Below are 24193 nucleotides of genomic sequence, written 5' to 3' on the forward strand. Positions count from 1 at the left end.
CAGCACTGACCCTCCGACAGTGCGGCGCTCCCTCAGCACTGATCCTCTGACAGTGCGGCGCTCCCTCCGCACTCAAAATTTGTAGAGGACACAAAGCTGGGTGTGCGGGTGAGCTGCGAAAAGCTTGCCGAGATGTCACAGTGTGATTTGAACAGGCTGAGTGAGTGAGCAAATGCATGGCAGAAGCAGTATGATGTGGATAAATGTGAGATTATCCACTTTATTAGCAAAAAATGGGAAGGCAGAGTATTATTTGAATTGCAGTAAATTGAGAGATGTTTATCAAGACCACTGTGTCCTTGTGCACCATTCGCTGAAAGTAAACGTGCAGGAACACCAGGCAGTAAAAAAGGCAAATACTATGTGGGCCTTCATAGCAAGAGGATTCAAATATAGGAACAAGGATGTTCTGCTGCATTTATACAGGACAGGTGAGGCCACACCTGGAGTAATGTGTGCAGTTTTGGTCTCTTTATCTGAGGAAGGATGTTCTTACTATAGAGGGAGTAAAGAGAAAGTTTACCAAATTGATTCCTGGGATGGCAGGACTGACGTATGAGGAGAGAGTTAGGATTGTATTCACTGGAGTTTAGAAGAATGAGGCTGATCTCATTGAAACCTGTAAAATTCTAACAGAACTAGACAAGGTAAATGCAAGATGGATGTTCCCGATGGTTAGGGATTCCAGAACTAGGGATCACAGTCTAAAGATGAGGGGTAAACCTGTTGGGAATGAGGTGAGAAGATAGTAGGAACTGCAGATGCTGGAAAATCTGAGATAACAAGGTGTAGAGCTGGATGAACACAGCATCATAGGGGCAGGAAGGCTGACGTTTCAGGCCTAGAATGAAGAAGGGTCTAGGCCCGAAACGTCAGCCTTCCTGCTCCTATGTTGCTGCTTGGCCTGCTGTGTTCATCCAGCTCTACACCTTGTTATCTCTAGGTGAGAAGGTAAACTGGTTAGCAAGGTTAGATCACACGGAATAGAGGGAGAGCTAGCTATTTGGATACAGAAATGGCTCGAAGGTAGAAGGCAGAGGGTGGTGGAGGGTTGCTTTTCACACTGGAGGCCTGTGACCAGCGGTGTGCCACAAGGATCGGTGCTGGGTCCACTGCTTTTCGTCGTTTATATAAATGATTTGGGTGTGAACATAGGAGGTATGGTTAGTAAGTTTGCAGATGACACCAAAATTGGAGGTTACCTCAGTGTAGAACGGGATCTTGATCAGATGGGCCAATGGGCCGAGGAGTGGCAGTTGGAGTTTAATTGAGATGAATATAAGGTGCTGCATTTTGGAAAAACAAATTGGGGCAGGCTTGTACACTTAATGGTAAGATCCTGGGGAGTGTTGCTGAACAAAGAGACCCTGGGGAGCAGGTTCACTGTTCCTTGAAAGTGAAGTTGCAGGTAGGTAGAATAGTGAAGAAAGCGTTTGGTATGCTTGCCTTTATTGGTCGATGCATTGAGTGTAAGAGTTGGGAAGTCAAATTGTGGCTCTGCAGGACATTGGTTAGGCCACTATTGGAATACTGCTTGCAATTCTGGTTTCCCTGCTATACGAAGGATGTTGTGAAACTTGAAAGGGTTCAGAAAAGATTTGCAAGGATGTTGCCAGGGTTGGAGTGTTTGAGCTACAGGGAGAGGCTGAATAGGCTGGGGCTATTTTCCCTGGAGTGTCGGAGGCCGAGGGATGACCTTATAGAGGTTAGGAAATCATGACGGGCATGTATAGGTTAAATACACAAGGTCCTTTCCCTGGAGTGGGAGGGTCCAAAACTAGAGGGCATAGGTTTAAGGTGAGAGGGAAAAGATTTAAAAGGGACCTAAGGGACAGCTTTTTCACATAGAGGGTGACGCATGTATGGAATGAGCTGCCAGAGGAAATGGTAGAGGCTGGTACAATTACAGCATTTAAAAGGTATCTGAATAGGAAGGGTTTAGAGGGGTATGGGCCAAATGCTAGTAAATGGGACTAGATTTGAGGTGGGTTGGCTTGCCGAGCTGGTTTCTTGTTTCGCAGACATTTCGTTACCATGCTGAGTAACATCCTCAGTGCAGCCTCCGATGAAGCGTCGGTGTGTTTTCCTGCCTGGTTTTTAAACTCTGGGGTCCATTGAGATGGATTGCCTCACTTCCGGTTTTCCTTCGTAGTGGAATGTATATGGGGTCGAGTTCAATGTGTTTATTAATAACGTGCTTCGTGGAGTACCATGCTTCTAGGAATTGAAACTAACAACAAGAGTACATGAACACCAACTGGCTACAAAAAGGCATGACCAATACTCACTCATCTCAATCCACATGGACAAGGAGTACCACCACTTTGACTGGGACATCACCAAGATCCTGGGATAGGTTAGGCAGAGACAGGGACGAGAATTCCTAGAAGCCTGGCACTCCACGAAACATGCTATTAATAAACATATTGGACTCGACCCCATATACAATCCACTACCCGGAAGTAGGAAGGAAACCCGGAAGTGAGGCAATCCATCTCACAGACCCCAGAGTTTATAAACCAGGCGGGAAAACATATCGACGCTTCATCGGAGGCTGCACTGAGGATGTTACCAACCATGGTAACGAAACGTCTGCAAAACAAGAAACCAGCTCGGCGAGCCAACCAACCTCAACACCCACAACCCGAGCTACATATCTACTCCAAAACCTTGGGACTAGATTTATTTAGGATATCTGGTGAGCATGGATGAGTTGGACCAAAGGGTCTGTTTCCGTCCTGTATATCTCTATGACACTGTGACTCTAAATATCTTCAGCCAGAGAGTGGTGAGCCTGTGGAATTCACTACCACAGAAAGTGGTTGAGGCCAAAATATTGAGTTTTCAAGAAGAAAATAGATATAGTTCTTGGGGCTAAAGAGTTCAAGGAATATGGGGGAGGCAGGATTAGAGTATTGAGCTTGATCATCAGCCGTGATCATGTTGAATAGGAGATGAGGCTTGAGGGTTGAATGGCCTACTCTGTTCCTATTTTGCCAGATAATGGTTCCCCAATCATTTTATTTCTCACTGTATATCGTACAACTTATGAACATCCCTAAGGCCGTTACTTTTGGTCCTCAAACATGCCCAGTCTAGCTCTGATTACCTGGGAAGGGTAAGGTATCTCAAAAGTTTGAACAAAGGTGAAGCTGGCTGTCCCATGCTGCTACTATGCAGGACCAACAGATGTAGTGTTCAACAATAACAGGGGCTGCAAACAAAACAAAAAATGTTCTACTTCTCAGAAAAATGAGTAATGTGGTGTATGAATTTCAGTGCCAGTGTGATGGCAAATATATACATCCCAAAGACAGATGGTTTATATCAAAGGTAACTGGGAATGGGCAATAAATGCTGGCCTAGCCAGCAATGCCCACATCCCATGTGTGAATTTGGGGGAAAAAACACCATATCGTAGAATCCCTAGTGTGGAAGCAGGCCATTTAGCCCATCGGGTCACACCGATACTCCAAAGAGCATTCCACCCACACCCACCCCCACCCCCTTACCTTGCATTTCCCATGGCTAACCCACCTAACCTGCATATCCCTGGACGCTACAGGCAATTCTGCATGGCCAATCCACCTCCGATGCACGTCTTTGGACTGTGGGAGGAAACTAGGGAAACTAGAGTAAACCCACACAAACCCAGGGAGAATGTGCAAACTCCACACAGACAATCACCTGAGGCTGGAATCAAACCCATGTCCCTGTCCCTGTGAGGCAGCAGTGCTAACCACAGCCATAGTACTGTCATTACTTCAGCTGCTTACAACATGCAAGATATTGATTTGACCCAACCAGGGGACCTGATGCACTTGCAAATTCCCAACATAGTGTCCTACATTACAGGTGTTTCTGCAATTGGACAACATTTTCTGGATAATCCTGAGAGTGTGAAGAACTTAGGATTGTCAGTCAGGCTCACAGAGCGGCACACTTGCATGTACTAAAAGTTCTATGTATTAGTAGACAGACTGGGTCCTGTTCACTGCAGACAGAAAGAACATGTACGTGAATTATGCTAATTTTGATTTAAAAAGATAGATGAAAGCTATTTGCTCGTTTATTTCTCAGGGGAATACCTTCACCAATCAGAGTAAATCTTTATAATTTAAAATTTGAACAAAGCCTGGCAGTTAACTCCCAATTATCATTACCTAGTGCATTATCCATGGAACCTCTCTACAAATCACAGTCCACTTGCCAACCAATCATCACTCTCTTCTCACAGAGTACCAATGTTGATTTTATTTTTAAATTGTTATTCTTGCAAATGTCCTGACAAGGGCAAGATGATAAGCTTCGACAAAATATTTCTTTTTTCCAGGCATACTCAAATATTGGTGTTACTTTGTGAATACAATGTTTTGTTTAACAATGTTGATATTCCTCAGTTAATGCTGTGCTGTATTTAATACTGTTGGTAACTCAGTTAATTATCTATTCTTTCAGCCACAGATAACTAAATCTCATGTTGTTCCAGGTGGATTGCTGATGCCTGCTTACCATGGCCTCTGCAGAGGGTGCTCCCTCACTGGCCCAGAACAAGCTGCCTTCGATCTCACATACAGGGAATTCTGAGCGCTGTGATGCTGGTAAAGTCTCTCATTGTTGATGAGGAAATGTTCTTGGGCCTGATTAAAACCACCCAATGTCCAAACTGCGAAAGTTGGAGTGAATCATTCAGCACAGGAGGCCCCATATTTGGCCAATCAATGCTTCTACTGGTTGTTTGAAAGATCTATCCAATTAACCTCACTCTCCTGCTTTTCCCCTTTAGTCCTGTCAACACTCCTCCCACTACTCGTATTTATCTAATTCTCTTTTGAAAATTCCTGTTGAATCTGCTTCCACCGCCCTGTTAAGCAAAGCATTCTCGATCACAACCGCTTTCCAAGCTGAAACCTAGCAAGTGATGATCAGAGATTTAGGAAAATGAATTCACTGCTTTGAAAGAGCGCTGTATTTTCTCTGTATTTTGTCAAGCATAGCTTTAATTGGCTGGTCTGGGTAATCTGCTCTTACAGAGAGCCAGCATGGACACAGTGGGCTGAATGGACCCCTATGATTCTGTAATTAATGAATCGATGTTGGCCACTATTAGTTAATAAATGCGGGGGACCTAACATACTATTTCCTAATTTGCTGATGACACAAACTGGATGGGAATGTGAGTTGTGAAGAGGATGCAGGGAGGCTTCATGGGGATTTGGACAGGCTGAGTGAGTGGGTAAGACCATGGCACATGGACTATAATGTGGTAAATGTGAAGTTTGGTACTTTGTTAGGGAAGGCAGAAATGGAGACTATTCATAAAATGCTGAGACATCTGGGAATATTGATTCCCAAAGAGCAGGTGTCTTTATTCATGAGTCGCTGAAAGCTGAAACGATGGTACAGCGAGTTATTGGAAAGGCCAATAGTTATGTTTGCCTCCATGGCAGAGGATTTCAACATAAGGATACATTGGCCATAGATTTAAAGTAAGAGGTAGAAGGTTATGAGGGGAGTTGGGGGGAAACTTTTTCATTCAGAGGGTGGCGGGACTCTGGAATTCACTGCCCAAAAGGATGGTCAAGTCAGAAGCTCTTGGAACATTGAAGCAATATTTAGGTTTTCATTTGCATTGCCGCTGGCCTTAGAGTTATAGGCCTAGGGCTGGAGTATTGGGATAAGTGTAGGAAGATCTATGTTGACCAGGGTGAAAACAATGGGCCGAATGGTCTCTTTATGGACTATAAATATCTATAAGTCTATAATGGCTTACTGCAGTTATACAGCCTCACAGTGCCAGGGACCTGGGTTCGGTTCCACCCTCAGGCAGCAGTCTGTGTGGAGTTTGCACATTCTCCCTGTTTCTGCGTGGGTTTCCTCTGGGTCGTCCGGTCTCCTCCCGCAATCCAGATTAGGTGGATTTTCCATGCTAGATTGGCCATAGTATCCAGGAATGTGCAGGCTGGTTGGATTAACCATGGGAAATGCAGGGTTACAGGGATAGGGTAACTGGGTTGGTCTGGGTGGTATGCTCTTAGGAAGATCAGTGTAGACTCGATGGGCCAAAAAGCCTGCTTCCCTACTGTAGGGATTCTGTGATTCTATGATACAGGGCCTTGGTGAGACCACGCCTAGAGAATTGCCTGTGGTTTTAGTCTCCCTACCCAAGAAAGGGTATGGTGACCATAGGGGGAATCCAGCGGAGGTTCACCAGGCTGATACAGGTGTATGAGATTGGTTCAGCTGGGTATGTATTCCCAAGAGTTTAGAAAAATGAGAAGGAATCTCATTGAAACTTCTAAAATCCTTAAAGGGATGGAGAAGGGATGCTTTCCTGTCTGTGGGGTCTAGAACCAGAAACATAATGTCATGATAAGAAGCAGGCAGTTTAAGACCGAAATGAAGGGTGGTGAATCTTTGGAATTTTCTCTTTACCCCAGTGGGCAGTTCAAGACAGAGATCAGTAAATTTCTTGATATTAATCACCATCAAACAGTTTTGCAATGCTGCAGAGAAATGATGTTTAGGTGGAAAATGAGCTGTGACTTAATTCAGGTGCATCTAACAGATGGTCCAAGGCCAGAATGTGGTTTGTGGAGTGTGTGTATATGATACACCAGGCTTTGACAATCCACATGGGTTTGCTGCAAATTTGTAGTGAGTGTGTCAGGAGCAAATGCAGGACAGAGACAACCTGTGATTCCAAGAGCACAAATGGTGAGAAAGTGCCCAATTTCTGTTTAGTTTTCACGTTCTCCTTACCCCTGTGGCTGCTCCTCTTGTCCCGCTCCCGCTCTCCTGTATAGATACAGACTCCAAAAGGAGCACAAGGTAGTAGCACAGGCCAAAGAAGACCCAACAATGACCCTCAATAGTTCCAGCACTCTCACACCTGCACCATATGTCACAGCAAACACTCTGCAGCTACTTCCACCAAATGAGCATTTCTCAAACTCTGTGGGATGTAGCCCTCAATCAAGTCAACGGGGGATGTTTCAGGAACATTTTTGGGTTCTGCTTTCCTAAACCTCAGGTAGGGCTGGTGCTTCTTGGTGTGAGTCCCTTCCAAGTGACCATTCAGTGTAGCCCAGGGAAATCCTGGAGCAAATATGGAACAAGGTACAGGAAATCTGAGGTTTCCAACACCAGTAAATCCTTCAGCTTTCAGGAGGGATACATTCAGACACTACCAAACATTGGTTTGTCTGTCCTCAGAACAGGCATGGGGAGGACGGAGAATTCCTAGTACAGCAAAATGCCCTGTCACTTCCAGGTTCATGGTGGGAGGTCAGGGAATTGGGAGGGCCCAGCTGAGTCTGTGATTTCAATGGGGCACATGCAGTAAGTTGAAAGGTGGAGAGAGTGGAAAGATTGGGCCTTGAGTAAAATAAATTGAACAGATGCCCACAACCTCAGTCACTCCCTGACCAAAGTGTCCAACAAGCTACTATATGCTACCCGGCAATGAGGAGAATTGCCCAAGTATGTCCTGTACACAAAAAGCAGGACAAATCCAACCCAGCCAATTACCGCCCCATCAGCCTACTCTCAATCATCAGTAATAGGTCATAGCCTGGCATTTGTGTGGCGTGAACGTTACTGGCCACTTGTCAGCCCAAGCCTGAATATTGTCCAGATCGTGTTGCATTTGAACACGGACTGCTTCAGTATCTGAAGAGTTGTGAATGGTGCTGAACGTTGTGCAATCATCGGTGAAAATCTCCACTGCTGACCTTATGATGGAGGGAAGGTTATTGATGAAGCAGCTGAAGATGGTTGAGCCAAGGACACTACCCTGAAGAACTCCTGCAGCGATGTCCTGGAACTGAGATGACTGACCTCCAATAACCACAACCACCTTCCTATATGTCAGGTATGACTGCAACCACTGGCATGTTTGCCCCTGATACCCATTGATTCCAGTTTTGCTAGAGCTCCTTGATGCTACACTCGGTCGAATACAGCCTTGATGTCAAGGGCTGTCACTCTCACCTCACCTCTGGAATTAAACTCTTTTGTCCATGTTTGAACCAAGGCTGTAATGAGGTCAGGAGCTGAGTGGCCCTGGCTGAACCCAAACTGGGCATCACTGAGCAGGTTATTGCTGAGCAGGTGCTGCTTGATAGCACTGTCAATGACACCTCTCATCACTTTACTGATGATCGAGAGGAGACAGGTAGGACAGTAACTGGTTGGGTTGAGTTGGTCCTGCTTTTTATTTACAGGACGTACCTGGGCAATTTTCCACACTGTTGGTTAGATGCCAGTGTTGTAACTGTACTGGAACAGCTTGGCTAGGGGAGCGGCAAGTTCTGGAGCACAAGTCTTCAGTACTACTGCCAGAAAGTTGTCAGAGCCCATAGCCTTTGCAATATCCAGTGTCTCCAACGGTTCCTGTTGCCACGTGGAGTGAATCGAATTGGCTGAAGACTGTTATCTGCAGTGCTGGGCACCACTGGAGGAGGTCGAGATGGGTCTTCCACTTGGCACTTCTCCTCCAGTGAGTTGTTTAATTGTCCACCACCATTAATGTCTGGATATGGCAAGACTTCAGAGCTTAGATCTGGTTGGTTGTGGGATCACTTAGCTCTGTCGATCACTTGCTGCTTATGCTGTTTGGCATGTAAGTAGTCCTGTTTGGCTTCTCCAGGTTGACCACTCATCTTTGGGTATGCCTGGTGCTGCTCCTGGCATGCCCTCCTGAACTCTCCATTGAACCAGGGTTGATCCCCTGGCTTGATGGTAATGGTTGAGTGGGGGATATGCCGGGCCATGGGGTTACAGATTGTGCTAGAGCACAATTCTGCTGCTGTCGATGGCCCACAGTGTCACATGAGGTGCTGGATCTGTTTGAAGTCTGTCCCATTGAGCACGGTGATAGTGCTACACAACATGATGGAGATTAATCTTAATGTGAAGGCAGGACTTCAGCTCCTCAAGGACTGTGCAGTGGTCACTTTTACCGATACTGTTGGTAAGGATGAGGTTAAGTATGTTTTTCCCTCTTGTTGGTTCCCTCACCACCTGCTGCAGACCCAGTGTAGCAGCTATGTCCTTTAGGACCCAACCAGCTCGATCAGTAGTACTGCTGCCGAGCCACTCTTGGTGGTGGACATTGAAATCCCCATCCAGAGTACATTTTGTGACCTTGTGATCCTCAGTGCTTCCTCCAAATGCTGTCCAACATGGAGAAGTACCGATTCATCAGCTGAGGGAGGATGGTATATGGTAATCAGCAGGAGGTTTCCTTGCACATGTTTAACCTGAAGCCATGAGACTTCATGGAGTCCAGAGTCAATGTTGAGGACTCCCAGAGCAACACCCTCCTGACTGTATACCACTGTGTCGCCCCCTCTGCTGGGTCTGTCCTGCCGATGGGACAGGACATATCCAGGGATGGTGATGGTGGTGTCTGGGTCATTGTCTGAAAGGTATGATTCTGAGAGTATGACTATGTCAGGCAGTTGCTTGACTAGTCTGTGAGACAGCTCTCCCAATGTTGGCACTAACCCCCAGATGTTAGTGAGGAGGACTTTGCAGGGTCGACAGGGCTGTTTCTACTGTTGTCTTTTCCGGTGCCTAGGTCAATGCCAGGTGATCCGTCCAGTTTTATTTCTTTGAGGCTTTGTAGTGATTGGTACAACTGAGTGGCTTGCTAGGCCATTTCAGAGGGCAACTGAGAGTCAACCACATTGCTGTGGGTCTGGATCACATGTAGGCCAGACCAGGTGAGGGTGGCAGATTTCCTTCCCTGAATGACATTAGTGAACCTGATGGATTTTCCCAACAATCAACGATAATTCCATGGCCATCAGTAGATTTTTCATTCCAGATTTTTTTATTGCATTCAAATTCCACTATCTGCCATTGCAGGATTCAAACCTGGGTCCCTAGAACATTTGCTGAGTTTCTGGATTAATAGTCTAGCAATAATTCCACTAGGCCATCGTGCCCCTAGCTGGGTTCTCGATGAGCTGGGTTCTCGATGAGCTCGTTTTATAATGAGCTGGGTTTTATGACGAGCTGGGTTTTATAATGAACTGGGTTTTATGACGAGCTGGGTTTTATGACGAGCTGAGTTTTATGACGAGCTGAGTTTTATAATGAGCTGGGTTTTATGACGAGCTGGGTTTTATGACGAGCTGGCTTTTATGACGAGCTGGGTTTTATGATGCAGAGTAACGTTACTCTCTCTTTCAGCTGCTGTGGACGGTCAAGACCCCAGTAATCGAGCCTCGATCTGGGCCCTGAGCATTCGGCAGCGGCTGAGTAGCAGAATCCAAGGGAACAGGAAACCTGATGGCACAGACATCGACCTTTTAGTCACTGAACTGATAAATACCTTCATCACTGTGATGCAGACCAACAAGAGGAGCTCGTGGCAATACCTGTATGAGGTTTTACACCTGACTGCACCGTACCGTGAATATCTACGTGGCGAACCCCAGCTGCTCCGTCACCTCGAAAGTATCTATTATCACTACCAGATGAACCGCTCTAAACTCGCTGGCATCAACATTCTGGGGGCAATGGCTAAAGCTTTCCCCAGGGACCCTTCCCCTTTGTACGAAAAGAGCAGGAAGCCTGGCAGAGGTCGCAGAATTACTCCAACTCACCTGCCCCCCCTTCCAGAGGAGGCTGTGACACCCACCCGAATACCCCACATGGCCACTTGTCACAGCACCTACACCCTGGCACAAAGCTTGCAGGACCTCGATGGGCAGAAGCTGCTGTCATTTGGTGATCTCCATGAATCTGTCGCTATTATCGGGGCCAGTGCTACGCAGATAGAAGCTGCATGGCAAACGAAGCTGGGTCTCATGTCAAAGGCATTCAAGGTTAATCTGACTGGAGATTATGGCCTGACTCAAACACACACCGAGAAAACAGAGAGGTAATTCTTGTCTGCTCCTGTACTATGTCTCAATATCAACATGCTCAACATGCTCAACATCTGCTGAAACACGCATCCTCCCCTCTCCCCTTGACAGTTCCACTGCACTCTGAAATAACTCCACAGAGGCCAGTATCCTGTCACCAAGTCACTCTTTGTTTGCACCTGACCAGTCCTTGACTTTAGTACTGCCCCATTCAGAGTGAGGTACCAGAGTGTCAGTATCTCTGACACGCCCTTTTTTATCTGTTAGCCAGTGCTCCCTAACTGGGGCTGTTAATCTGGTCCAATCAGGGCACTTATGCTCTATGATGTTCAACTGGCTAACCTTGTTACAATCATTATACCCTCCTGCCAAACCCCCATTCTACCCTCCATAAATGTGATTTTATTGCAAACTCTACACACCCCTGGCCCTAACTCACAGAAAGTCCTGTTTATTCAGCTACAATGACTGTGGTTAAACAATAGCTCAACTTTACATTTAAAAAAAACACTAACACTGAATTAACCAATTAACTAAAACTTTAAAATTCTTAACTGAACATACAATTAGGAACAGAGGTAGTCCATTCAGTCCTTCAAGCCTGCTTTGCCATTCAAAAAGATCATGGCTGACGTGTTTATTTTTCAGATTCAATATTTTTAACCAGTGATGGGTCAAAGGGTTATGCTGAGTGGGCAGAAAAGTGGAGTTGAGGATGAGATGATATCAGCCATGATTATATTAAATGCAAAAGAGGCTTGAAGGGCTAATGACCTATTCCAGCTCCTGGTTTTTATGTTCACATGTTCACAGGAAGTCTGCCAGTATACACGGGGAGTATGTCAGTGTTCATAGGGAGTGTGTCAGTGTGCGCAGGGAGTGTGTCAGTGTGCACGGGACAACTATCAGTATTCACGGGGAGTGTGTCTATGTGCACGGTGTTGCAAGGTTGGTATAATACTTGTGGAATGGAAGGCAAAATGTTAGAATTTGTTTATAAAATGGTAAGGGGGAGAGTGCGTGGTCCCTTTAAAAGTTATGTTTTTTAAGGTTTGGATTTAAAATTATCTGCAGGCAGAAACAGATGCATAGAGTTCTTGAAATTAAAACATTGTATCAAAAGGCTATACTGTTACCAGACAAAGCAGCATTTTTAGCAAGTAAACAGATTTTTGAATTTAGCCAATGAATTGTAATCAGGCCCTAGATACCAAAGCCCACCTAAATTTAAATCTGACGGTTTTGACAACCTCGGACCAATCCTATTGTAAGATTAGGTTATCAAGGGTATAAAAGAAGAGGGCATTTGAAAATCAGCATGACAGCAAATTGCTATCAGTTATGAGAACAGCTCTCAACAGCCATCAGCTCTAAAGAAAGAGAAAATCACTGGCTCTCACAGAAATCTCTAAGCCCTTAGAGTAGGCACCATCTAGATAAAGGTACTATGGTACTTTCAGCTAATATTCCTGACACAAAAATTCAACAGAGGAAGGCATTCCTGACTGGAGGACAGCGGAGAAGGCAAAAAACATTACAGAAGATTTATCCTGGCTGTAATTTTGAGAGATTAAGCTTTTTTTAATTATTAATTTGGTTTATATAAGTAGCATTTGTATCTATTGGAACAGCATACCATTAGAATTTGTTTTATTCAGGAATAGTTAGTAGTCAAGGGGGAATTGTTCAGTTTTGTCAGTACTGTTAATTTGTTAACTGCTAGAGTTAGATAAATAAGTTGTTACTTGTTGATTGTAGAGTGACTGTCAGGAGTTCATTTTATTTCACCTCTCATTTATAACAGATTGAGAGGTGAGATGCAGATATACCACTTTTCACATTTCCTTTAACAGATTATGAGGCGAGGTGAACTGCTCTGGGTGGTTCAATTTTAATTATCAGAGAGGTGTCGATTACTCCTTCTTAACAATGGGGAGTGTGTCAGTGTGCACAGGAAATGTGTCAGTATTCACGGGGAGTGTGTCAGTGTTCACGGGGAGTGTGTCAATGTGCACAGGAAATGTGTCAGTATTCACAGGGAGTGTGTCAATGTGCACAGGAAATGTGTCAGTATTCACGGGGAGTGTGTCAGTGTTCACGGGGAGTGTGTCAGTGTTCACGGGGAGTGTGTCAATGTGCACAGGAAATGTGTCAGTATTCATGGGGAGTGTGTCAGTGTTCACAGGGAGTGTGTCAGTGTGTACAGGAAGTGTGTCAGTATTCACGGGGAGTGTGTCAGTGTACACAGGAAATGTGTCAGTATTCATGGGGAGTGTGTTTATATTCACAGTGAATGTGTCGATGCTCATGGGGAGTGTTTATATTCACGGGGAGTGTGTGATGTTTCAGGGATTTACAGGATGCCTCATTGATGACGAACCTGTCTGAGCCAGTGCAAGGTGAATGTCCTGTTTCCGAGCCTCATACGGGGGAAGCAGCTGTGGAAGTTCTGGCAAAGCACAGCCTCTTGGGAAAAACAAAATTTTATTACCTAAACATCAGACCGAACCAGGAATACAGGTACTTTCAGGCTAAGAGTATGCACAGGCATAACTGATGCATGATAGTTGGAATTTTTATTGTGTTTTCACATTGTGTGCTTTTCATACCAGCTTTCAACACATAATGAGACCATTAGTCTATCACACCCTGTGCCAGCCCTTTCAAGTTGCTCTGCCATTATTCTGTTCTTAACAGAGTTTTCCTGAAGCCTTTACTATCCAGTTACCCCTCCCATTCACTCCAAAGACCTCCCTCACTAGATTTCCTTAAAGAATTCCCATGCTTCCTGTTTTTCATTCATAGCTTTATCACTAACTCCCAGCTTGTGCCATGATGCTGGGGTTGCATTGAGTTCAGAGTGCTGGGCTGTGGACTGAGTTAATGGGGAAACAAGCCAGCACACGCACACTCACTGGATTCAGACTCTGTGTCCTCCGTATAACTGGATGGAGCAACCAGAAAGACATGATAGAGGAGGCGCAGTCAATGATTGCTGAAGCCATTGACATGGCGGTAGGTCAATCCGATACAGATTCCAGTCAAAGTCCTCACATTGTTTATTGTGTTGGATACAGGCCGTACGATCTCATTGTCGTTCCCAAACACAAGCTGAATGCCGAGCACTACATATTCTCCACGTTCGGAGTCTTGGCCATTTCTCCTGGACTTGGGACAGAGGTGATGTCCCTTTCGGATTGGCAGCGCGAAATGATGCTGTGGCGTGCACTGACTCACATCCGTTTCTTTAGAAATTATCTCCTGCAGAAAACCTTCACCAGGTGAGCCCATACTCTCAGCACTGCCCAACTCTTAAAGGGCATCATATTGAGTTCATGTGTCAGTCAAATAGCACTTTATTCTGTACCAAATCCTGTGCTGTCCCTATCCTGAGTGTGTTTGATGGGGAGAATGAAGATAGAGCGTTACTCTGTATCTAACCCCGTGTTGTCCCTATCCTGGGAGTGTTTGAATGTAGATTGAGCTTTATTATGTATCTACCCCATGCTGACCCTATGCTGGGAATGTTTGATGAGGAGAATATAGATAGAGCTTTATTCTGTATCCAACCCGATGTTGTCCCTGCCCTGGGAGTGTTCGATGGGGGACAGTGTAGAGGGAGCTTTATTCTGTATCTAACCCTGTGCTGTCTCTGTCCTGGGAGTGTTTGACGGGCATAATGAGGAAAGGTCATTCATTGTTGGGGAGCAGGCATTTTGCACTGTCAAAGGTGCAGACCTTTGGGTGAGACTCTAAATGAAGGCACCTTTCCCTCTGTTGGGTGGATGTTAAAGCTCTAAGGGCCACTATAATGAAGAGCAGTGCAGTCCTCCCCTTTGTGTTGTGAAATATTCATTCGTAAGTGATCATCATGAAAACAGATTATTTGGTGATTACGACATTCCCCTTTGTGAAGCTATGACAAATTACCTGCTGGTTTTGCTGCATTTTAACACTGACTGATGCTGTGGAGTATGTAACCACTGGCTGGTGTGAAAACCTCATCTTTGTTTCTGTGTCACAGTTGGTATCGTGAGGTGAGACGCCTGTGGATGCTGAGGCATCGGAAACTGTTGTGGAACACTCTCCTCCCAGCTATCCCTCATTTCGGAGCAGCTTTGCTACAGATTTCCAGGTTGTCACACTGCATTTCGATCGTACTCTTTGTTAGTAACGCTCACCTCGACCTGAATCACACCCCACTCACTGCACTCGTAATCTGCTCTTTCTTACTGACGGAGTGCCACACTGTCGGAGGGTCATTGCTGAGGGAGAGCCGCACTGTCGGAGGGTCAGTGCTGAGGGAGCGGGCACTGTCGGAGGGTCAGTGCTGAGGGAGTGCCGTACTGTCGGAGGGTCATTGCTGAGGGAGTGCCGCACTATCAGAGGGTCAGTGCTGAGGGAATGCTGCACTGTCAGAGGGTCAGTGCTGAGGGTGTGCCACACTGTCAGAGGGTCATAGTAACATAGAAACATAGAAAATAGGTGCAGGAGTGGGCCATTCAGCCCTTCAAGCCTGCACCGCCATTCAATAAGATCATGGCTAATCATGCAATCTCGGTATCCCACTCCCACCCTCTCCCCGTACCCCTTGATCCCTTTAGCCGCAAGGGCCATGTCCAGCTCCCTCTTGAATATATCTAATGAACTGGCCCCAACAGCTTTCTGTGGGAGAGAATTCCACAGGTTCACAACTCTCTCAGTGAAGAAATTCTTCCTCATCTCAGTCCTGGATGGCTTATCCTTTATTCGTAGACTCTGACCCCCGGATCTGGACTTCCTCAACATCGAGAACATTCTTTCCGCATTTAGGTCCTTTCCACCTGTCCGGTCCCATCAGGATTTTATCCGTTTCTACGAGATCTCCCCTTATTCTTCTACTGAGGGAGCGCCACACTGTTGGAGGGTCAGTACTGACAGAGTGCTGCATTGTCAGAGGTTCAGTACTGAGGAAGTGCCACACAATGGGAGCGTCAGTACTGAGGGAGTGCTGCACTGGCCAAGGGTCAGTACTGCCGGAGTGCAGCACTGTCAGATAGTCAATAGGAACATTCTTCACCCAGAACATGCTGAGCCTGTGAATTCATGACCATAGAAATTGGTTTAGCCACAATATGAGATATTTTCAAGAAAGATGTAGATACAGCTGATTTGGCAAATGAGATCAAGAGATATGGGGCTGGTTCGGATTAGGATATTGAGCTCAATGATTAGCCATGATCATATTGAATGGCAAAGCGAGCTCAAGGGATTGAATTAAACACTATCATAACTCACTGGAGGAGGCGGCTCCACAAGTTCTCAATGATGGAAGAGCCAAACATATCAGCGCAAAAGATTAGGCTGAAGCACTCACAGCAATCTTTGCAGCAAACGCCAAGTACTTCAGATGGTCAGTGCAGCCATTCTTTTGCCAACATGATCAACCTCTCTATATCCCCTTGCACATTCCTTTTGTCCTCATCACAACATGCCTCCAACCAACGTTTATATTATCAGCAAGTTTTGATACATTATACTCTGACTCCTTCTCCAGGTCATTAGTATAGATGGTAACTAATTGAGACTCTCGGACTGATCCTTGAGGATCTCCACTGGTTGTATCTCTCTAACCTGAAAAAAAAAGCCATTCGTCCTGACTCTCAGTTTTCTGTGTGTTTTCCATTCCTCAATCCATGTGAATATATTACCCCCAGTAACATGAGCTGCTACTTTGTGTAAAAACCTTTTATTTAGTGCCTTATTGAATGCCCTCTAATCTTCATCTATCGGTTCCACTTTAACAGCACTGCTTGTAAAATCCTCAAAGGTCTCTAGTAAATTTGTCAAACCTGATTTCCCTTCACAAATCATGTTAATTCTGTTTGATTGTATTAAGCTTTTCTAATTGTCCTGCTATTTCTTTCTTAATAATGGACCCTAGCATTTCCCAATGACAGATATTAGGCCAACTAGTCAATAGGTTCCTGCTTTTTGTCTCCCTCCCTTCTTGAACAGGGGCATTACATTAGCAGTTTTCCAATCCACTGGAACTGTCCTAGAATCCAGAGGCATTAACCAATGCCTCCATTATCTCTACAGCCAATTCCTGTAAAACCCTTGGATGTGGGCCATCAGGTCCTGCAACTTGTCTGCCTGTAATCCAATTAGTTTGTCCCTTGTGATAAAACATCTTTCTTCCCATTACCACCTTGCTTATCTGTCATATTTGGATGTTTATAGTGTCCTCCAACATGAAGACCAATGCAAAATATTGGTTTAAATTGTCTGCCATTTCCTGTTCCCAGTTATCAATTTTCCAGTCATAGCGTCCAAATTGATCACAGTAACTTTAGCTACTCTCTTCTTATATATCCGTAGAAGCTCTTGCTGTTTGTTTTTATATTTGTTGCCAATTGCCTTCAGAATCAATTTTCTCCCTTATTATTATGTGTTTGGCCATCCGCTGCTAGTTCCTAAAGAATTCCAATCTTCTGGCCTACCACTAGCTCTTGCCACTAAGACTGATCTCCTCACAGTCTGTGTGTGGAGACAAATCCCTGTCATACATTGAGGAGACTCTGTAATGATGTTGGGCTTGTACTCATTGGAGTTTAGAAGAATGAGAAGTGACCTCATTGAAACAGCCAAGATTCTTTGGAAACTTGACACAGTTGATGCAGAAAGATTGTTTCCCCCTGGGCAGGAGTCTTGGATAAGAAGGCAATATTTCAGAATAAGAAGACAAGAACTAGGAGCAGGAATGGGAAATTCAGCCCTTTGAGCCTGATCTGCCATTTGACACGCCTGATCACTTCTCAGCCTGAACTCCACTTCTCTGCCTGCTCTCTATAACCCTTCAACCCGTTACTAATTAAAAAATCTCCTTAAATTTACTCTGTCCCAGCATCCACCGCTCTGTGTGGGGATTCCGCAGACTCTCAACACTTTGAGAAAAGTGCACTCCAAGCTCGTGAATTCTACAGATTCATGATCCTTTGAGAGAAGTAATTACTCCTTAGTTTTATTTTAAATATGCTACCCCTTATCCTAAAACTATGACCTCTTGTTCTAGATTGCCCCTCAAGGGGAACCATACTTTCTGCTTCTACTTTGTCAATCTCCTTTCACTTTGTATGTAATTAATCTCCTCGCATCCTTCTGAACTCTAGAGACAGTAGGTCCAAACGACTCGATCTCTATTCATAAACAAACCCCTCATTTCTGAAAACAATCCACTGAATCTCTTCTGAACTGCCTTCAATAAATCCCTCCTCAAGTAAGTGAACGAATAGCAAGACGCGAGATGTAGTCTTACCAATGCCTTGTAGAGTTGCAGCTACATTTCCCTACTTGTATGCTCTGTTCCTTTAACAGTAAATGCCATTATTCTAATTGCCTTCCTTACAACGTTATGTACCTGCAGACCAGTTTTCTGCAATTCATGCACAAGGACATCCAGATCCCCTGCACCTACAGGGAGGCAATGGCCTAGTGGTATTATCGCCAGACTATTAATCCAGAAACTCAGGAAAAGGTTTGGGATTCCAGGTTCAAATCCTACCACAGCAGATGGTGGAATATGAATTCAATAAAAATAATCCGGAATTAAGAATCTACTGATCGCCATGAAATCATTGTTGGAAAAACCCATCTCGTTCACTAATGTCGTTCAGGGAAGGAAATCTGCCACCCTCACCTGGTCTAGTCTACATGTGACTCCAGACCCACAGCAATGTGGTTGACTCTCAATTGCCCTCTGAAATGGCCTAGGAAGCCACTCAGTTGTACCAATCGCTACAAAGCCTCAAAGAAATGAAATGGGACGGATCACCTGGCATCAACCTAGGCACCGGACAAGACAACGACAGAAACAGTCCTGTCGACCCTGCAAAGTCCTCCTCACTAACATCTGGGGGTTAGTGCACAGAGTGGACGGCACAGTGATATAGAGTCGGGATGGTGTTGCTCTGGGAGTCCTCAACATAGACTGTAGACCCCATGAAGTCTAATAGCTTCAGGTTAAACATGGGCAAGGAAATCACCTGTTGAATTTCACATACCATCCTCCCTCAGTTGATGAATCAGTATTCCTCCATATTGAACAACACTTGGAGGAAGCACTGAGGATGGCAAGGGCACAAAATGTACTCTGGATGTGGATTTCAATGTCCACCACCAAGAGTGGCTCGGCAGCAGTACTACTGATCGAGCTGGTCAGGTCCTAAAGGATATAGCTGCGAGACTGGGTCTGCGGCAGGTGGTGAGGGAACCAACAAGAGGGGAAAACATACTTGACCTCATCCTTACCAATCTGCCAGCTGTAATTACATCTGTCTGTGACAGTATTGGTAAGAGTGACCATTGCACAGTCCTTGTGGAGACGAAGTCCTGCCTTCATAATGAGAATAGCCTCCATCGTGTTGTGGCACTATCACTGTGCCACAAGATGGCCAAGGTTATTGCAGGTCAATAATCTCAGCTCCAGGACATCTCTGCAGGAGTTCCTCAGGGTAGTATCCTCGGCCCAACCATCTTCATCTGCTTCATCAATTACCTTCCCGCCATCATAAGGTCAGAAGTGGGGATGTTCGCCGATGATTACACAATGTTCAGCACCATTCGCAACTCCTCAGATACTGAAGCAGTCCATGTTCAAATGCAACAAGCTCTAGACAATATCCAGGCTTGGGCTGACAAGTGGCAAGTGACATTGGCGCCACACAAAAGCCAAGCTATGACCATCACCAATAAGAGACAATCTAACCACCGCCCCTTGACGTTCAATGGTGTTACCATCACTGAATCCCCCACTATCAGCCTCCTGGAGGTTATTTTTGACCAGAAACTCAACTGTACTCACCACATTAACAGAGTGGCTATGAGAACAGGCCAGAAGCTGGGACCACTGCAGCAAGTAACTCATCTCCTGACTCCTGAAAGCCTGTCCACCATCTACAGTGAGCAAGTCAGGAGTGTGATGGAATACTCCCCACTTGCCTGGATGAGTGCAGCCCCAACAACACTCAAGAAGCTTGACACCATCCAGGATAAAGCAGCCTGCTTTATTGGCACCACATCCACAAACATCCAGTCCCTCCACCGCCAACACTCAGTAGCAGCAGTGTGTAGTATCTACAAGATGCACTGCAGAAATTTACCAAAGATCCTCAGACAGCACCTTCCAAACCCACAACCACTTCCATCTAGAAGGACAAGGGCAGCAGATATATGGGAACATCACACTCTTCAGGCTCCCCTGCAAGCCAATCACCATCCTGACTTGGATACATATTGCTGTTCCTTCACTGTTGCTGGGTCAAAATGCTGAAATTCCCTCCCTAATAGCATAGAAACATGTGAAGATAGGAGAAGGAGGAGGCCATTTGGTCCTTCGAGCCTGCTCCACCATTCTTCACGATCATGCCTGATCATCCAACTCAATAGCCTAATCCTGTTTTCTCTCCATAAACTTTGACCCCATTCGCTCCCAAGTGCTATATCTAGTTACTTCTTGAATACATTCAATGTTTTGACATCAATTACTTTCTGTGGTAATGAATTCCACAGGCTCACCACTCTTTGGGTGAAGAAATGTCCTCTCATCTCCATCCTAAATTGTCTACCCCAAATCCTCAGACTGTGACCCCTGGCTCTGGACACACCCACCATCAGGAACATCCTCCCTGCATCTACCCTGTCCAGTCCTGTTAGAATTTTATAAGTTTCTATGAAATCCCCATTCATTTGTCTGAACTCCAGTGAAAACAATCGTGGGTCAACCTACAGTAGGTGGACTGCAGCGGTTCAAGAAGTCATTTCACCACCACCTTGTCAAGGGCAACTAGGGACGGACAATGAATGCTGGACCCATCCAGCGATGCCCAAGTCTTACAAAAGAATTTTAAAGAAACCTAAATACTCTGTGGTTCCCTCCATTTAGATAGAAAATTGCCTTTCTATTCTTCTAACCTAAATGGATAATCTTGCAATTATCCACATTAAGTGCTACCTGCCTAATTTTGGCTCATAATATCGATTATAAATTTCTTATTTTTTCATCTAACAAACTGTTTTAACATCATCTGCAAATTTGGCTATCGTAACTTCTATCCCTGCGTCCAAGTCATTAATGTAGATGTAAATAGGTGGGGTCTGCAGACCAAACCCTGTGCATTCCACTAGTTATTTCCTGCCAACCAGAAAAAGACGCATTTATCCTGATGCTTTGCTTTCTGTTGATTAGCCACTCCTCTATCTATCCAATAAATTACCTGTCACCCCATCAGATCTTACCTTGTGTATTAACCTTTTGTGAGGCACCTTATAAAATGCCTTCTGAAGTTTCGATATACTACAACCACAGAATCCCCATTATCCACTTTGCTTGCGAAGAGCTATTTCAAACAGTGAAATGTGATTTACCCTTCATAAAACCATGCTGACTCCGATGGATTGTATTTGTTTTTCTAAATGTCCTGTTATTACTTCCTTAATAATGGATTCTAGCAATTTCCCAATGATATATGTTAAACTAACTGGCCTGTAGTTTCCTACTTTCTGCCTCCTGCCCTTTTTGAATATGGGTGTTATATTAGCATTTCTCCAATCCACTAGAACCTTTCCTGCATCCACGGAGTTTTGGAATATTATATGCAATGGACCCATTATCTTTGCTGCTACTTCCTTTAAAACCCTAAGATGTAGTAGGCCTTAAGGCCTTGGGACTTGTCTGCCTTCAATCCCAATAGTTTGCTAAGTCCTTTTTCTCTACTGATGATGATTGTTGTAAGTTCCCCCTGTATATAACCTCTGAATTAACTAATTATTGGAATGGTACTAGTGTCCTCTACCATCAAAACTGAAGCAAAGTATTAATTTAATGAGCCCACCATTTCTGTGTTCTCCGCTATTAACACCCCAGTCACATCCTCCATGGTACCAACACTCACATTAGCTACTGTCTTCCTTTGTATATCTTTATAGAAGCTTTTGCTATCCATTTTATCATTTTCTTTCATAATTTACCTTTGTTCTTTTTCTGACTTTTTTAGTATCCTGTTGTTGATTGTTAAAAGTGTCGCAATCTTCCAGCCTGCCACTCATCTTTGCAATATGGTCTGCTTTAGGTTTTGTCTTTATATTGTCTACAACTTCCTTGCACAGCCATGGATGTTTTCTCCCCGTCTTACAATCTCCCTTCCTTTCTGGAATGTATTTTAGTTGGGAGCAATTGAGTATCTCCTTAAACATCTGCCACCTCTCATCAACTGTCCTACCTTTTACTCTCCCATCCTCTCCACCAAGAACAATCAGTGTCTTCAGGAAATCTCATGGTTAAGCCGTGTAACGGACTCTGTTTCTCTTTCCAGGCTGATACAAGAGCTGCAACAAGTGCACTGGCTTCCTATAGATGTGACTGAACCTTACACTCTAGACGAGTTCCTGCAGCACCACAGTCACAGGACCACCGAGGCCTGCAACTTACTGGAGAAATTCTTCAATTACTGCAACATTATTCTCCAGATGGTATATGCATACTCGTAACACCAGATCAAGTTGCTGCATCACTGCACACTCACTGCACCAGCACACACCCACAACACCAATGTCAAGTCAGGAACCCATGAGGTTTGGAGGGAAATGTGCAGGAAATGAGGTTCCCTTTTATCTGCTGCACTTGTCCTTTTGTCACAAAATCATAGAATTTTGTGGTTGGTTGGCTTGCCGAGCTGGTTCGTTGTTCTGCAGATGTTTCATTACCCTGTTGGGTAACATCATCAGTGCAGCCTCCGATGAAGTGCTGTGTATTTTGCCGCCTGGTATTTAAACTCTGGGGTCCGTTGGATTTGATTACCTCATTTCCGGTTTTCCTTCGCAGTGGTGTATATAAAGGGTTTTTTATTGATGGCCTTCTTGGTGGAGAATCAGCCCTCTAGAAATTCCCGTGCTTTTCTCTGTTTGGCCAGTCCTAGGATCCTGATGTTGTCCCATCAATCTGGTGGTTCTCCTTACCCGTGTGAATGGAGCCGAGTGAGTACTGGTCATGTCTTTTTATTGCTAGTTGGTGTTCGTGTATTTTTGTGGTCAGTTTCCTTCCTGTCTGTCCAATGTAATGTTGGTTGCAGTCTTTGCATGGAATCTTGTATATCACGTTGGTTCTGTCCATAGTGGGTAAGGGGTCTTTGGTTCGAGTTAGCAGTTGGCGTAAGGTTGCTGTAGGTTTGTGTGCCACTCTGATGCCCAATGATCATAGGGGTCTTGTGGTCAGTTTGGATATGTTCTTGATGTATGGTAACGTGACGAGTGTTTCAGGGTGTACTGTATCTTCCTGTTGTTTGTATTATAGGCATCATCGGAGCCAGCTGTTTGGGTATCCGTTGTCCGTAAATACTTGGTGGAGGTATTCTTCTTTGTTTTGGCGTAGTTCCGGGTTGCTACAGTGTGTTGTCACTTGTTTAAATAGTGTTTTTACGCAACTTCATTTGTGGGTGTTGTGGTCATTACTGTTGAATTTCAGGACTTGATCCGTATGTGTGGCCTTTCTGTGTACCTTTGTCAGGTATTCCCCGTTGGTCCTGCGTTCTACCATCATGTCCAGAAATGGGAGCTGTTCGTTCTTTTCTTCTTCCCTGGTGAATTTGATGCCGGTGAGAGTGTTGTTTATTAGTTTGTGCGTCTCCTCTAGTTTAGTCCGTTTAATGATGACGAAAGTGTTGTCCACGTATTGGATCCATAGCTTAGGTTGGATCTGCGGAAGGGCCATGCTTTCGAGTCTCTGCATCACCGCTTCTGCTATTAGTCCGGAAACAGGTGATCTCATGGGTGTCCCGTTGATTCATTCATAGATTTGACCATTAAAGGTAAAGTGGGTCGTGAGGCATAGGTCCAGTAATTTCAGCATGTTGTCTGTGGAGATGGTGTCACTTGGATCTCATTCCTTTAGAAGTGTTGCTAGTGTTTCTCTTGCCAATGGTATGTCAATCGCTGTGACTAGGGCGGTAATGTCAAAGGACACCATGGTCTCATCCTCGTCTATTCTTATGTCTTTGAGGGATTTGAGGAACTCCTGGGCTGAGTGGATTGAGTGGAGTGACTTGCTGATGAGGTGCTTTAGTCTTCGTTATAATTCCTTGGTGTCCCTGGAAGTGAGACTATGGGTCTGAGGGGTACTACTACACAACAGTGCTTCATCGGAGGCTGCACTGATGATGTTGCCCAGCAGGGTAATGAAACGTCTGCGAACTAATGAACCAGTTCAGTGAGCGAACCAACCACGGCATCCACAACCCGAGCTACAAATTGAGTCAAGAACCTTAAATCATAGAATTGTT

The 24193-nt window shown here is 44.9% G+C and overlaps 1 protein-coding gene across 1 annotated transcript in view; it reads left to right on the forward strand.

Moving 5' to 3' along the window:
- The window catches only part of LOC109916102 (dynein heavy chain domain-containing protein 1), a 210088-nt gene that overhangs the window by 29422 nt on the left and 156473 nt on the right, over nt 1–24193 (forward strand). The window contains exons 2-6 of the mRNA XM_048597842.1: nt 10201–10894; nt 13230–13400; nt 13958–14161; nt 14905–15015; nt 22232–22388. Coding sequence (XP_048453799.1) covers nt 10201–10894; nt 13230–13400; nt 13958–14161; nt 14905–15015; nt 22232–22388 — 1337 coding nt within the window. The remainder of the gene's footprint in view (nt 1–10200; nt 10895–13229; nt 13401–13957; nt 14162–14904; nt 15016–22231; nt 22389–24193) is intronic.

Source organism: Rhincodon typus, chromosome 6 (assembly GCF_021869965.1).
Source record: "Rhincodon typus isolate 14 chromosome 6, sRhiTyp1.1, whole genome shotgun sequence".
NCBI lineage: Eukaryota > Metazoa > Chordata > Chondrichthyes > Orectolobiformes > Rhincodontidae > Rhincodon > Rhincodon typus.